The 14,969-nt window shown below is 44.5% G+C and overlaps 1 protein-coding gene across 1 annotated transcript in view; it reads left to right on the top strand.

Annotated features, from left to right (window-relative positions):
• MED14 (mediator complex subunit 14) overlaps positions 1 to 7,909 on the top strand; it is a 58,110-nt gene extending 50,201 nt beyond the window's left edge. Inside the window, exons 26-32 of the mRNA XM_009893290.1 lie at positions 147 to 329; positions 1,010 to 1,245; positions 1,912 to 2,091; positions 2,281 to 2,388; positions 2,853 to 2,978; positions 3,597 to 3,786; positions 7,310 to 7,909. Coding sequence (XP_009891592.1) covers positions 147 to 329; positions 1,010 to 1,245; positions 1,912 to 2,091; positions 2,281 to 2,388; positions 2,853 to 2,978; positions 3,597 to 3,786; positions 7,310 to 7,383 — 1,097 coding nt within the window. The 3' untranslated portion in view covers positions 7,384 to 7,909. The remainder of the gene's footprint in view (positions 1 to 146; positions 330 to 1,009; positions 1,246 to 1,911; positions 2,092 to 2,280; positions 2,389 to 2,852; positions 2,979 to 3,596; positions 3,787 to 7,309) is intronic.
• Positions 7,910 to 14,969: the final 7,060 nt, after the last annotated feature.

Genomic DNA, 14,969 nt, shown 5'->3' with positions numbered 1-14,969 from the left:
TGGTTTTTCTAAATGTAGTCTAAAAGCTTGCAGACACTTCCATGCTTTGCAGATTTTGGTAAGACTTTTTTTAGCTTTCTAGATTAGAAAAGCTTGTACTTTACAAGACTGTTAATTTTTTTATGTTCTTTTTTTAATATCTGTAGGTACCATAGACCCAAGCTCACCATATACCATGATGTCACCCAGTCAGCGTGCAGGGAACTGGCCAGGATCTCCCCAGGTCTCTGGTCCATCACCAGCAGCACGAATGCCTGGAATGTCACCAGCCAACCCTTCCCTTCATTCACCTGTCCCAGATGCCTCTCATTCCCCACGAGCTGGAACAAGTAGGTTTCTTTATCAGTCTTATGTCTGTGAAACACTCATGTTTAACGTTTCTAGTTCTGTTCTTTTTGGTGGCTTTGTGTGTCAGCCTAGCAGTCCTTACTGCCCTTATGCAGTAAAATATCTAAGGAAATGAAGCCTTTATTCTGTCCTCGTTCAAATCATCTGTAACAAATTGGAAATCAAGTTAAATCACACAGCAGAAACTTCAGCAGGATTCATACTTCTTTTTGCACTGCAGAAATTAGTCTTAAGCTATTGAGGTCCGTGACTAAGAAAATTCTTCAGAATGAAAGCAATGATAGGCGTATTTGCCTACCCAGATACTAACTTTTCACATCATAGAGTTGTAATGCTGCTCTTGCATGACTGATTTAGCCATCTTTACATCTCATTGAGTTTGTTGTACGTACCTGCTATCTGCTGGCACACTACAGAAAGAGGAAAAGGGAGGAAGATTTTAATGTTACTGAGACTCTTTGCATGGGTGGAGGGTTGAAAATCTAATTTTTTGACTTTGTCTATCTGTTGCCTATCACTAGGCAGCCAAATTCTTAAATAAGGATTAAGCTTTGGTCCAGCGAACTCATTGCTTGTATTGTGACAACAAATAAAGTGAACAGATATCTTACGTTTTGGTTTAAATCCTTCCTTACTGCAAGTACTTTTTCCATATCAATAGGTTCCCAGGCAATGCCAACTAGCATGCCTCCACCTCGTAAACTACCTCAGCGCTCTTGGGCTGCATCCATACCTACAATCCTCACCCACAGTGCCTTGAATATTCTGCTGTTGCCCTCTCCTACCCCTGGGCTTGTGCCTGGACTAGCTGGCAGCTATCTTTGCTCCCCCCTTGAGCGATTCCTTGGATCAGTTATTATGAGGAGGCATCTTCAGAGGATCATACAACAGGAAACGGTATGGTTTAGGTTGTTTTAATATTGACCTGCGAGTATGACTTCACAACTTTTCTTTTTCGTGCTTCATTGTCTTCAAATCAGGCACGGACTGAAATGCTTCAAATAAAATAAGTATTTTCTGTCGGACTTGTGCTATACTTCTGAATGTTGCCATCTGCAGTGTCAAAATTTAGAGAAAGCATTTAATTCCACTTCTTTTCCATATGAATTACAAGTGGAAAACCTGTTTGGTCAGGTGAAGTATGATAACTGATATGACAGGCAAGACTATGACCGGATTTTCTGATGCTATGGCTTCTGTGAGCATGTCTGGGGGTTGCCTAGAACAGCCACAGGGTTACTATGGATGATAGTACTTGGCAGGAGTGCCCAAGAAATTAGTTACCAGTTGACAATAACTGAACTACTGAGTCATGAATGTTGCTTTAGGGTTTGGGACAGACCATGTCCACCTCTTCACTACTTTGGCATTGATTCAATGACAGAGAAAGAAGCTAAATCTTGCATAAGCTTCATTCTCAGGGCAATTTTACCTGTATATAAATATCACGTGTTTCTTTCTGTAAAGAGGGCAGATTGATCACTAGAGTCTTGGGAGTGAACATGTGTGTGTTTATGCTACTTAATGAATGACTGATTAAATGTGATACTTCTTTTTATGCAGCTACAGTTAATAAACTCCAATGAACCAGGTGTAATTATGTTTAAGACGGAGGCACTGAAGTGTAGGGTTGCTCTCAATCCCAAAACCAATCAGACCTTGCAACTGAAAGTAACACCTGAAAATACAGGACAGTGGAAATCGGAGGAGTTACAAGTTTTGGAGAAGTTCTTTGAAACAAGAGTATGTACTCAAATCGTTCATGTTTAAATTTTTGTGCATTGCTTTTAATCTCTGTTGGTGTTTTAAGTGGTTCTGCTGACCTTGCTTAGCATGTGTAAGGGCTGCAAAACATAAAATTAATGCTGGTTACCATATTAAATGATACAGCTTTTATCTAATTAGGCAGTACTAAACAGTGTCTGTCTTTAGGTTGCAGGACCACCTTTTAAAGCAAATACCCTAATAGCCTTCACAAAATTACTAGGGGCTCCAACGCATATCCTCAGGGACTGCGTACACATCATGAAACTTGAGCTGGTAAGTTAACGGTTCTATTTAGTTCACCTCACTCTGGTTACTTTTTTTTTTTTTAAAAAAAAAAAGGGTGCCACATCTTTGTGTAGGAACAGGTATATTACTCCACACTTGTATAAATGTTATTTAGTGCTAATAAAGAAGTTTCGTTTTTCATTTTACTGTTAGCTCTCCTGGAAGCTCCCAAAATTTCTCTTTTAAACTGATGGTTTTGAGAAATGGCAGGTGCGTTACTGCACAACAGGCCCATGCATAATAAGCTGACTGGAATCTTTCTGATTGTGTTCTGGTTTACCATATGCTCAATTCTTTCAGAGTTATTCTGACTTGTGCTAAACCTGGCAACATCTGCAAGTTTAGCTAGAGAAGCACATGCTACTTTCTAACACTTCCCTAGTTCATAGCCATGTATGTCACTGATGTGAGACCTTTTGCTTTTCTTTCTCTGTGCTGCTCTTTCTAAACAGTTCCCTGATCAGGCAAGTCAGCTGAAATGGAATGTGCAGTTTTGTTTAACAATTCCTCCCAGTGCACCGCCAATTGCGCCTCCAGGAACACCTGCTGTTGTGCTGAAATCCAAAATGTTGTTTTTTGTAAGTAGAGCTATCTGTTTAAAAATGTGGGCTGTGTGTCTTTGAAATCATCACCGGTTAGTAGCAAAACATAAGCATATCTGACAACCATAATAGCTAAAAATGTTCTGCTGTTTGGAAGCCTAGATTTGTGTGCATCTCTCCTGTAATGAGTTCAGATGGTATTCCTACTCTCCCTCCTGCAAAAACACATCAGCTATTTGTGTTTTGTGTTCTTGGAGAGATGTTGACGATATCCTAAAGTTCAGTTCCCTTGGGCTGTGGGTATCTTCAAATGCTCAATTTCTGGGTGTTTTGTTCTTCTTTGATGCACAAACCGCTTAGATTAAATGATATACACATTAGTGGTGCTGGGAAAGGGTAGCAGGAAAGAGGTGTTCAGAACAAATCTGCATTAGTGCCGTCTCTGAGGCAATGCTTACTGTAGGGTGCTTTTGAGAATAAAATAGTCTACACCTGATTGATAACTTCTCTGTTACAGAATTGATGTCTGAAAACTGTCGGGGTGGAAGTGCATGCTGTCTGTAGGTCCAGAGTGTTTAACTGTATCGGAAGTTGGGCTGAAGTTGGTGGAATGTGGGTTATTCAATTTAACATCCTTCTTTGTTTTTCCTGCAGCTCCAGCTAACACAGAAAACGACAGTCCCACAGGAAGCTGTTAGTATTATTGTCCCAATTATTTATGATATGGCTTCGGGTACGACGCAACAGGCTGACATTCCCAGGCAGCAGAACTCTTCTGTTGCTGCTCCAATGATGGTTAGCAATATTCTAAAGAGGTTTGCTGAACTGAATTCACCACGACCAGGTACTGTACATGTCCAATAGATATATTCTCTTCACCCAGACTTCTGTGACAAATCTCCAGTGTAAAACTAAATCTCTCTTAAGTCTGAATTCTGATTTCTATCACGTTTCTTTAGTGATTACAAACTCCTGATGTGACAGGCAATACATAAGTTAATAGCAAGTACTGGCAACGCAGCAGACATTTATGCCAGAAGGTTACACTGATGATTCAGGCTGGGTTTCGCTGTTCTGCCGAAGTGGTAGAATGCACCTCTTGTTGGCCCAACTCTTGCAGCGCAGTAGGAGTCATACTTTTTAACAAACGGGCCCAGAATGAGTCAAAAGAAATATGCTATGGCTAAGTGTCAGTTCTCATGGTTAATTATGAAGTTATTGAGCTTAACAGTAGAATATAAAGGGATGTTAAAATAGTTATCAGAACTTGTCCACGTGCTGTGAATGATTAAAAAGTAATTGGAGTGACTGTATGCTCCTTTGTCAGTGCGTACACTAACAAAGGCACGTACAGTTCTGTCCACCAAACGTGCTGTGAAGTGCTTGAGCTAAATAGGTTGTTCTGAATGTTCATTGGCCTGTAGGTAGTGCGCTGTGAGCAACGTTGTGCTTTGCTTTCCCTCTTGTTTGTCATGCTTTTTATTTATTTTTTTTTTTTAATATCTGAAACATAGAACAACAGTAGCAGGTTCTTTGGGCAGCATGTTATCTGTAAGCAGTGGTTTGGGGTTCTAATACACAGATGGCTCATAAGAACAATAACTTTCAGTTCTGCTGTAATTACATGCTGAAGAACAAAACTTTTTTTCCAATAACCCAGCGAATAGATTGAAGTTGTGAATCCAGAGGTTGAATTCCACTTCTCTTATGTATAATGATTCATCTTGTTGTTATGCAGTAATTTTAACTATGCTTGATGGATTCTTTTGATTACTAGAACATGAGCAATGTTTATCTTAAATTGGTGTGGATATGCATACATTTCTGAAAATTGTGATGCATTTTCTGTTTAACATATAGTAATAGTGTAGGTAAATAGGAGAGAGAATAGCCTTGAGGGCCTGTGGGGTTACCTGTAAGAGTTCTGTATGTGGTACAGAACCGTTGTTTGTGTAGCACTTTTATTTCAAGATATATAAACTAAACTTCAGGTGTTTCTTTTGAAAGGTGCTTCCCCACTGAGTTCCGCTAGGGCTGGGAGGGGTAGATTCTTGTTTTGCTGTTTTTTATTGCATTAAGTTGTGTGTTAAGGTAAACCCTCCACAAAACACCACAGTTTAGGGAGTAATTGTCAAAGCTGCTCTTGAGTATCCCAGGTGAGATGTCTTCTGATGAATATTATGTAGATCAGGATAGATGATTTTTGTTTGTCACGCGAGTTTTGAAGTAGTGTGGGAGTGCAGTACAGGGAGCAGAGTACAGACAGAGAAAAAAATGCAAGTAAAAGGAGCTCTTGGCCCCAAGCAGGACCTTATCCAGGCAAAGAAGTAGCTAGGTGAGCAGAGGACACTTCTAGTAGTCCTTCCTCTGACTTTTAAGAGAAAGAACGAGTCTGTATGGAATTATTTATTTATTTGTTTTCACCACCACCGCCCAGGCAAAGTAGGATCTTCCCTGAGAACACTTAAAATGCAATTTCCTGGGTTCTTATCATCAAAACTTACATTATCTCATTCTCTTTTATCGGATATAATACCTTATTTTCTTTGCCATTGAAAGGTGATAGGAGAGCGAACAGATGAAAGTAGATAGTTGGGAGACTTGTACAAGAGCTCTACATGGGAGGTCCCAGATGCATATCCTTTCTCTTGTGGTGCTATTGTGCTGTACCCCGGATTTTCCTACCTGTGTTAGCTCTTCTGCTGCACTAATTGCAATTTGCTTGGTTAAGTGAATTTTTCACTGTTTCAGTCAGAAAAGACCAGGGCTTCCCATCATGCACGTATGATACTACTGGCACTTTCATTGTAACCCATAATCAGTGTTGCCTTGTTTTGGCTGTATCTTTTTTTACCTTTCTCGCTTTGTGAGAAAGTATTTTGTATTCAGCATAATTTTCCTCTTAATAAAATGGTAGTGCCTGAAAAGTAAGTTCTTTTGGAAGAGTTTTCTGTTCAGATCTGTGGGCAAATGCATTCTGCTGTGTTTAACAGTAAAACATTGACTCATTGTGAGTACGCTGTCTTTCTGAGACCACTTTACCTATGCCTCCATGGGAAAAAAATACTTTATTTTTGGGAAGTAATCACATGAACTGAGGTGGAATCAATGCCCAGGAACAATAGGGTTAAACTTGAGCTGTAAGTCTACAATGTGCATTATGTGGTGGACATCAATCTGGCAAGCAAAAAAAAGTCCCTACAGATGCTGGAGGTGACCCTTAGAGAGGAGCTCAGGGGACTCGTGATATTTCTTAAAGCACTTCACGAATAAGCATTTCTCAGTGTCTGATTTTCAGTGATGCAGTGGATGGTATTTAGCCCAGATTTGTAGCTTTGATACGATAATGACCTACCCAAAGTAACCTTGGGAATCCCTAGTTTGGCAGTTAGGATTAATGCATGCCAGCAGGCTCTGCTCTTATCTCTTGCTCGCACTGTTGCTCCTTCAGCAACAAAATTCAATGTCTTCTAATTGAGGTTTCTTGAAATATGTAGGAAAAATTGAGCCTGCAGTGACCAGGGTACGATGGTGGCTGTTAATTATAATCTGTTATCAGGAAGCAGTAGGTTAAAGTCACAGCTGTCTAATACTTCCCCTTTTGTTGTTCTAATTAAAGCCTTTTGATTCTATCAGTTTTAACTTTTTTAAGCTATTTCAGAATGTGTGTATGTTTCTTGTCAAAAAATGCTGGTATTCAAAACCTGAGACAGCTGTGGCTGTTTTTTCCTCTCTGTATTAGATCTCAGCTGTTTGAAACAACAGTCCATTTGCTCTGTATTTTATTTTGCGGATGTCAAGGGTAGAGCCAGAGCAATTTGGTTGAAATAAACCGATTTCTGACTTTTGCTCACTCTTGGAATTAAAAATGTTTCCAAAACTAGGCTTAGGACAGAAGACATCTTCCAGCTGTTTCGGACTTGAGTCTTGTGAAATGCCTAGTTTCTGCTCTTAATCGATACAAGTGGAACTTGAAAAAGCTTTTTTGATAAGATGTAGTGCTTTCAATTAGTAACATACAGAAAAATTTGGGTCGCAGTGCCACGTACGACAAATTCTAGCATAGATTCAACCCGATATTCCAAAGCTATTAAAAGTTAAGAGCTTCTTGCAATTTTGTGACCAACAAGAGCAGTCCTGCTGGGAAAGCCAGAGTTACTCCAGTTGGAATAGTCACAAATCCCGGCGTCCTTGGAGGTGGCTGGGATTTGCGAGTCGCGGTCACCGTCTGTCATCAAATCGTGCCCGTACCGGGCAGTAGCTGTGCCGGCGTGGTCAGAGTCGGCGTAGCGCACTGCCTCGCGAGGTTGTTAGAGTGACGTCCTGTCTGTGACGTGATGCTAACCTGTCTCTTTTCCCTGTTCCAGGTGAATGCACAATATTTGCAGCCGTTCGTGATTTGATGGTTAATCTTACGCTGCCCCCTGGTGGGCGTCCGTAGACACTTTTAAAAGAAGGCTGAAAGCGAGACAAAACCACAAAAAAAAAAAAAAATAAAAAAAAAGTAAAGCCTTCGGTTAAAAGAGGACGTTTTAATTTTACCTTTTCTTTTTTAAGAGCTAACTATAATAAACTGGCAAACTTTCAGGGATGCACTTTCATCAAATGAGTTTCACCACGACTTTTGTATAGTGCTGTTGTATAGTGTGTTTTAATGGGAGACACTTCAGACTAGGTAATAGATTGAAGTATCAGCTTGCTGGTAATAGATTTAATATTCTGTTTTATACTATAAAGATTATGAAAATGCCAAACTTGTTTGTCTTTCTGTTTTTCTTATGTTTTGGTGTAATAGTCTTTTTTTAAGGCAGGTCTGTCATTTTTGAATACTGTAAAACTGTGACAAACTTTATATTGAAGCTGTATTTTAATATGACTGCTTTGAATCCTTAAACAATTTATTTGGGCTTGTTGTAAACATGTCCCCAAAAAGCAATATTTAATAAACTGGATTAAAAAATCTTAAACTGGATGTTGTATAATCTTAAACTTTATTCCTCTGCACTGTAGCAACTAGCCAGATCTCTTGTATTCACACTTACTTGGCTTTCTCTGTATGTGATCTTGTTTCTGCACATGCGCTGAATACTTAACGGTTTGTTTGTTTGTTTGTTTATTCTGTGGGTTTGATTTGTTCCAAGTCATAAGAAAACAGAGTTTGTTCATTTTCCTCATTGTATAAATAGCCAGTAGTTACTTAAAACAATGCTTCATTTATCACTCAGCTGAGGGATGTTTTAATAAATTTAAAAAAAAAATTAAAAAAACAAATCTTTTGGTGGATGTATTCTAGCCCCATAGAGCATGTTGTTTCCCTGCTTAGGAGATTTTTGCACTCAATACTTCTTACACTAAAATACTTCAGAAAACAGTCTCTTTCAAAGCTCTTGCCATTAGAAATAACTTTTTGGTTGGTGTCCACTCCAAATTTCAGCCCTGAACCTGTGGTTCTGGGTATTGGTGCTGTATCAGTACTTCTCTGACCTGGGTGTATCTAACAGATGGTTGTACAGTTTCTAATTCTCAAATACAAAATTCATCCCCTGGAGTGAAAACCCTGGCAATCTTTAAATGTTGCTGCTGCAGCTACTCAGTTGGAAAGATTTTGTATTTCTATCTCTTCACAACTAAACTGATGCTTTAAAATTGAGAGGTGATACAAGTAGGTCTGAAAAAGACTGGCTATTATGCTGGCTACTAGTCTGGATTCGAAGTCTGAACGTTCCCATCCCTAAAAACAGCTTTCTGATATGCAGAGAAGTATCTGCTGTTCTTTGTGCTAAGGGACAGGTGAGTGTGCTGGTGGGCAAAGGCCCTCCCCTCCAGAGCTTCAGCACTTGAAAGTAAAAGGTGGGGGAAGGTCTCCCACAGGACAGAGAGAAAACAAAGTAGTAATAATAATATGTAAGATCATGACAGATGGTTATGAAATTACATTTCCAACCTGAGATTATGGGGAGATTAATGAATTTTGGTTTACATACATACACCACATCTCTTAACATGCACTACCTTTTAAGGCTTTATCCTAAATAATTAAATTCTCAGGGAAAACACTACTAGTAAAAGGAAGCCTTTCCCACTGACCAGTGACACTTGTTCATTTCAAGGAAATGACTGTGTGTATTTACAAGTGCAGTTTTAAGTTTCATTTTTTCATGTGTTCAGTCTAGTTTCCTGGTAGCCAAATGTTATACCCACCTGCTGCACAGGGACTATTTGTAGATTTTAATTGTTACCGGAGACTTGGTTATCCATTTACTTCACTAAAAATGTTGCAGTGGCTCCACATCCTGCGGTACCCGTACGTTGTTTCTGATCAACCGGCCTGTGGGACGAACGAGAGAGAAAATAGCAGTTCTGAACTGATCTGCAGATCCGGCACAGCAATGTTAGCCAGCATCAAATGGGAATACACAACTTTTTAACTATCCAAAAAAACATCCCAGATGACAACAATAAACTTTGTGGCTTTCCAGATAACAAATATTGATCAAGTTGCGTTAAAGGTTTTCTTAATATAGAAAAGAGGAGGGAGGCTTTTTTGAGCCCTGCCAACGCTGACCAGGAGCTGAATCAAGGTGCGGTTTGGGGTTTTTATTTCTGCTTGAAACTAAGACTAAATTAGTTGCTATCCTTACGCATTTGAGCGTCCTGGAGGTGGCCTTTGAGACTGCAGATGTTTTAACTGAGTTTGCAAAGATTGCAGGAAACAAGTTCTGATAATAAGTAGCTGAGACAAAACAGCTCCATAAAACTAGAAGCTGCTTTTTTTCTTTCAAGAGCTGTAGTTTATCTCTAAGCATGTTCACCGTTTCTTCTATTAGTTGAAAGTTACTCTAGTTAACGGGCATTTTAAATCAAAATCTTCTGTATGAAAAATAGCAGATGGACTATTAGGAGAACATTTGGGCCATTTTAATCAGAATTATGATTAAACTGTCCCAAGGTGGCACTTCAGAAGTTGTGCTATACTGTCTAGTTCAGTGGTTAGAGTTGTTCCCCTGGCCCAAATTTTCCATGTACAACAGAATTTCAGACGTTTTTGAGGTAAGAATGTATTTCAGTAAATTAACGTGTAGTTGAAATGTATTAACCATACATAGCATCTAGACTAGTTACAAAGCTGCAACTGCTGTGTAACCCCATAATAGCAATATAATTGAGAGGTTCGTATTTAGATTAAATCACATTGACTTCAAATATTGTGTTTTTTTTTTCCTGAGACGCTCCACCAGCTGCTGGTGTTTTGGCATTCAATGGGTAGATCATAATTTTTTGGAGCATTGCATGCCCGGGAAGCAGTGCTGTGCTGCCCCTTTGCTGCGTGACGCTCTCCCCGTGTACTCCTCACGTTCTTCCAGAGCGGTAATTAACTTCTTTGGGAAATGACCCCACGTAATAGGTTTTACAGGAAATGTCCGGCTGCTGCTCCAAAAGATAAGAGACGCCGAGTGAGGAAGGGTTTGTCCGCGTGTTGGTTGGGGGCTGTGCAGAGCAGCACGGACGCAGAAAGCGACAGCAGCGTAAGCTTGTACAGCTTGAATTCCTGTCCCAAGAAATGGAGTTCAGAGGGACCCCCGGAGGTGGAGGAGACAGACTCCCCCCCCAGAGCAGGGCCATCCCCTTGCACTTCGCTGGAGAGCCGCTGCGGGCAGGCAGGAGCGAAGGGCATAAGAGAGTGCTGCGGGGAAAATGGTCTCTGCTATGTGAAATGGGACTCTCCCAGGGCTGCAGAAGCATGATGTTTAGGCTTCTCACTGAATGTTTTTATGCCTCCTGTGAGTTCCCACCATCGCAGGTGTTTTTAAAAGGCCATTATCGAGGCTGCAAATACCAGAGTGGGGGGAGTTTCAGCTGCATCTGAGGCTTTCCTTTGGGGAGCAGGGGCAAAAGGGGGAATTTGTCAGAAACTACAAAAAAGTGGTGTGCTGATAGGCCAGTCTGAGGTGGGGAAGGGTTTTGCTGCCGTCCTTGGCCGGTGTTAAGGCAGGCAGCTCCCAGGGCAGAGTGGGTCCAGGTGAGAAGGGATCCCCTCCATCTCCTCTGCAGCGCCTGGGGCTGTGCCTGCCTCCCTGATGTCTAATCCCTCTCAGGGTCACTGCAGCTAATCAAAACTAAATGAGGACTCCTACCCTACCCCTAGGAAACCTGTGCTGTGGCCTTGAAGCATTCGCATCTCCCCATGGCCATAACATGGTGTGTATGGGCAAGGAAGCCCAGTGCCAAGCCCCCAGCTCTCACCCTCAGCTCCCCCTACCTGCCTGGTGGCCCTGGTGGCCGGGACCCCATAAGCCAAGAGCAGCCTCCCAGGAGCCTGGCTGCCCACAGCCCACCTGGTCCTGCCTACCCTGCCTGCTGCCACGGGGGCTGCTCCGCCATCGGGCAGCGTGCTCCTTTCTGCATCTTTATTTTTGAGGCTTCCTCTGTGAGGAGTACAACCCTTGGAAGCAGCTGGCAAGCTTGCAAAGCAGGAGGCGAACCTTAAGTCCTGCATTTGGAAGAGACAGAGAAAAGCACTCCCAGCCTTTGAAGCTGTTTTTGCAGCTGAGGGAGGGGGCAGCTGGGAGGGGGGCTGCAGGACAGCCTGGGCCCTGCTCTGCTTTCGGCACAGATCTGTGCAATGGCGATCCCACGAAGCGGGGATGGAGCCAGCCTGGCCCAGGGCTGGGAGCTGCTGGTGGTGTCGCTGCTCCCGCCTTTGCTCCTCGGGGTTACATAGAATAGAATAGTGTCCTGGTTTCAGCTGGGATAGGGTTAGTTTTCTTCCAAGTAGCTGCTGTGTTTTGAATTTAGTATGAGAATAATGTTGATAACCCATATTGTTTTAGTCCTTGCTAAGTAATGCTTATGTTAAAGTACGGGTATTTTCAGTTTCCCATAGCAGCTGAGAGGGAGCATAGACAGGACAAGCTGGCCAAAGGAATATTCCATAGGAATATTCCATAGGAATATTCCATACCATAGATGCCATGCTCAGTATGAAAATGAGGGTTGGCCAGGGAGCAGGAATCCATGATCGCTGCTCAGGACAGGCTGGGCAATCGATCATCAGGTGGTGAGTAATTGTATTGCATCACTCTGTTTGTATATACTTTTACCATCTTTTTTTTTTTTTTTTCCCCTTCTTCTGTTACTGTTCTATTAAACCCACGAGGTTTGGGGTTTTTTTCATCTGTTTTTCCCTCTTCTCCCTATCCTGCTGGCGGGGAGGGGAGTGAGTGAACAGCTACATGGTCCTAGTTGCCAGCTGGGGTTAAACCACAATAAACAGAAAATACTACTTCAGCTGGAAGGGATCTACAAGGATCACCTAGTCCAACTAGACTGACCAATTCAGGGCTGACGACAAGTTAAAGCATGTTGTTAAGGGCATTGTCCAAATGCCTCTTAAACACTGATGGGCCTGGGGTATTGACCACCTCTCATCGACCACAGGAAGCCTATTCCAGAGTTTGAACACCCTCTCAGGAAAGAAATGCTTCATCATGTCCACTCTAACCCCCCCCGACTGATGCAGCTTTGAATTGTTCCCACATGTCCTGTCACTGGATCCCAGGGAGAAAAGCTCAGCACCTCACTCTCCACTTTCCCCCCTCAGGACACTGTACAGAGCAATGAGGTGGCCCCTCGGCCTCCTTTTTTCCAACCCAGACAAGCCCCAAGTCCTCAGGCACCCCTCACAGCACATGCCTTCCAGCCCTTTCACCACTTTTGTTGTCCTCCTCTGGACGCATTCAAGGACCTTCACAGCCTTCTTACATGGTGGGGCCCAGAACTGCACACAGTACTCCAGGTGAGGCCGCACCAATGGTAAATACAGCTAAATAATGCTAAATGAATTCCATCTTATTTTCTCCACTTGTTCTATAAAGAAGTGGGAGGGAGCGAGTACCTGGGTGAGAAACCGTGTCTACTTTCCTACCACCCTAAAAAGCCTCCTTCTGGTCCAGAGCCAGTTCCCTTGACATGGTCTCTCTCCAGCCCGTGGCCTGTGCTTGCAGGGGTCAAGCAGGCACCCCCAGGCAGAAGCCCCAGTATAGTTTCTGCTTGACTCGGGGACACACTACTCCTTCCTCTCAGTTCTTGGGGCTTGCAAAGAACACCCCTGCCCCAGCAGGAGCGGTGCGAGGGGAGGAGAGGGAAGGACACACCTTGCAGGGCTCAGGAGGAGCAAAGCCCTCGGGGAGGCAGGAGCAGAACTTGCTCTGCTCTGTCCCTGCCAAAGGCTCCTCTCTGCTGCTGCAGCTGTGAAGGGAGCGGGTGCTGGGAGCCCGACCGCGGGGCTCAGCCAGGTTGTTCCTCAGGGAAACAATATATTTTCTCTTTATCTTTCTTACAATTAAACTTCTTCTTAGAGACAGCATTAATATGGCCACTCGGAGATACACCTCCATAACTCGTCTGATAAAAGGATTTCTGCTTTTGTGTCAAGCTGGGCAGTCAACAGTCCCTGGGTGCAATGCAGGGATATGATTATCCAACATAGGACGGAGTGGCAGAAGGGTGACTGCGGGTGCTACACGCACACGCATGAAAGCATGGGAAAGAGCTTCTCCCCAGAGGCTCCTCGCTGCTGCTGGTGCTGGTGCTGGTGCCATGGAGGGAGCCGGGAGCCCGACCATGGGGCTCAGCCAGGCATGGAGCTCCCTGTGCAAGACAGGGACACCCTTGGGCCACCCCCATTGCTCTTTCTGGGGAGGTTTTGGGGCCCTTGGGGCGCAGAGGGGCCGGGGGCTGCCAGCCCGCGGGGATTCAGGCAGGGATGTGGCCCCATCTCCACAGCTCTCAACAGCCTTCCTCTTGCTGCTGCTGAGCTCCCTCAACACCTCTCCCGCCCGTCCCTCAACCCCTCTGCGTCTCCTGCCCCCATTGTCCCAGCTACCACCTGCCTCCCACACAGCCCCGCTGAGCCCCTTCTCTCCCTCCTCCTCCAGGCCATGGCTGTGACTATCACCCATGTCCTGACCATACTGAGCGTCCTCCAGTACACCCTGAGGGTGGGTGACAAGATGGACGCACCCACGCAAGAACTCCTGCGGCAGCGTGAGGAGCAGCAGAGGCAGGAGATGACGTGGCTGCTGCAGGAGATGGAGCAGAGGAGCCAGGACCCGCGTGGGCTCATCCTGGATAGCGTGCTCCTCGCTGCCCGCCAGTACTGGTGGATCTGGGCCTCCACTGAAACTCTGCTCCTGCTCTTTGGGCTCTACTGGCTGCCCAGACAGAAGAGCACTGACTCCGACAGCGGCAGCCAGCAGGAAAGCTCCAGCCCTGACAAGGAGGAGGAGCGAGAAGAGGACGGCTGGGAGGACAAACTGGACCCTTATGTCACGCAGGGGGCCACGTCAAGACTTTGGATGTGGGGACCTTATCCACCTCCTGCTCCTACTAGTTCCATCTGAGAATGACCTCCAAGACCAACCACGGACGTGCAGGACTTTATAGTGATAGTGATAATGATAGGAATAGGGATACTGATAGTGATAGTCTTGATAGACGTAGATAAGGTAGATAGCAGTTGTTTCCTGCGTAGTTTAGGCTCTTTGTTAGAAATAGATCTTCAAGAAGTTTGGCACCAAAGACCTTCATTACACCACCGTGAGAGCGACCACCCACATGCCAATAAATCAGCTTGTTTGAACAAACTCTGTGTCCCTGTGTGTCTGGGCACGGCTTTCTCGGGGAGCGTGGGCCCCTCGGAGATGCTGCCACACGCAGCTGCCAACGAATCCGGCGAGTGTCTTGTGGAGAAGCGGGTTCGGGGGCCTCTGTTTTCAGCCACTCTCTACCTGGGGTTCCCGCCTGCCCTCGCTCCTCTGTCAGGGGCAGAGCTGGGTGGGAGAGGGCGGCACTGGCACGTGCCGGGAGCTGGCAGCGCTGCTCCCTGGGAGGCAGCGTGGGAGCTCACCCTCCTGCCAGGGCTCTGCCGGGCACCGCAGCAGGGGAAAGCCTCCTGCGCCTCGGCTACCTGCTGCTCCCGCTGCCCCGCTTCCCCTCCTCCCGCCCCCCCCCCCGCCGCCGGGCGCC

Source organism: Charadrius vociferus, unplaced genomic scaffold, assembly GCF_000708025.1.
Source record: "Charadrius vociferus isolate BGI_N301 unplaced genomic scaffold, ASM70802v2 scaffold209, whole genome shotgun sequence".
Classification (NCBI taxonomy): Eukaryota; Metazoa; Chordata; class Aves; order Charadriiformes; family Charadriidae; genus Charadrius; species Charadrius vociferus.
The sequence above is the reverse complement of the archived record's forward strand: the minus strand, read 5'-3'. Positions and strand labels throughout refer to the sequence as shown.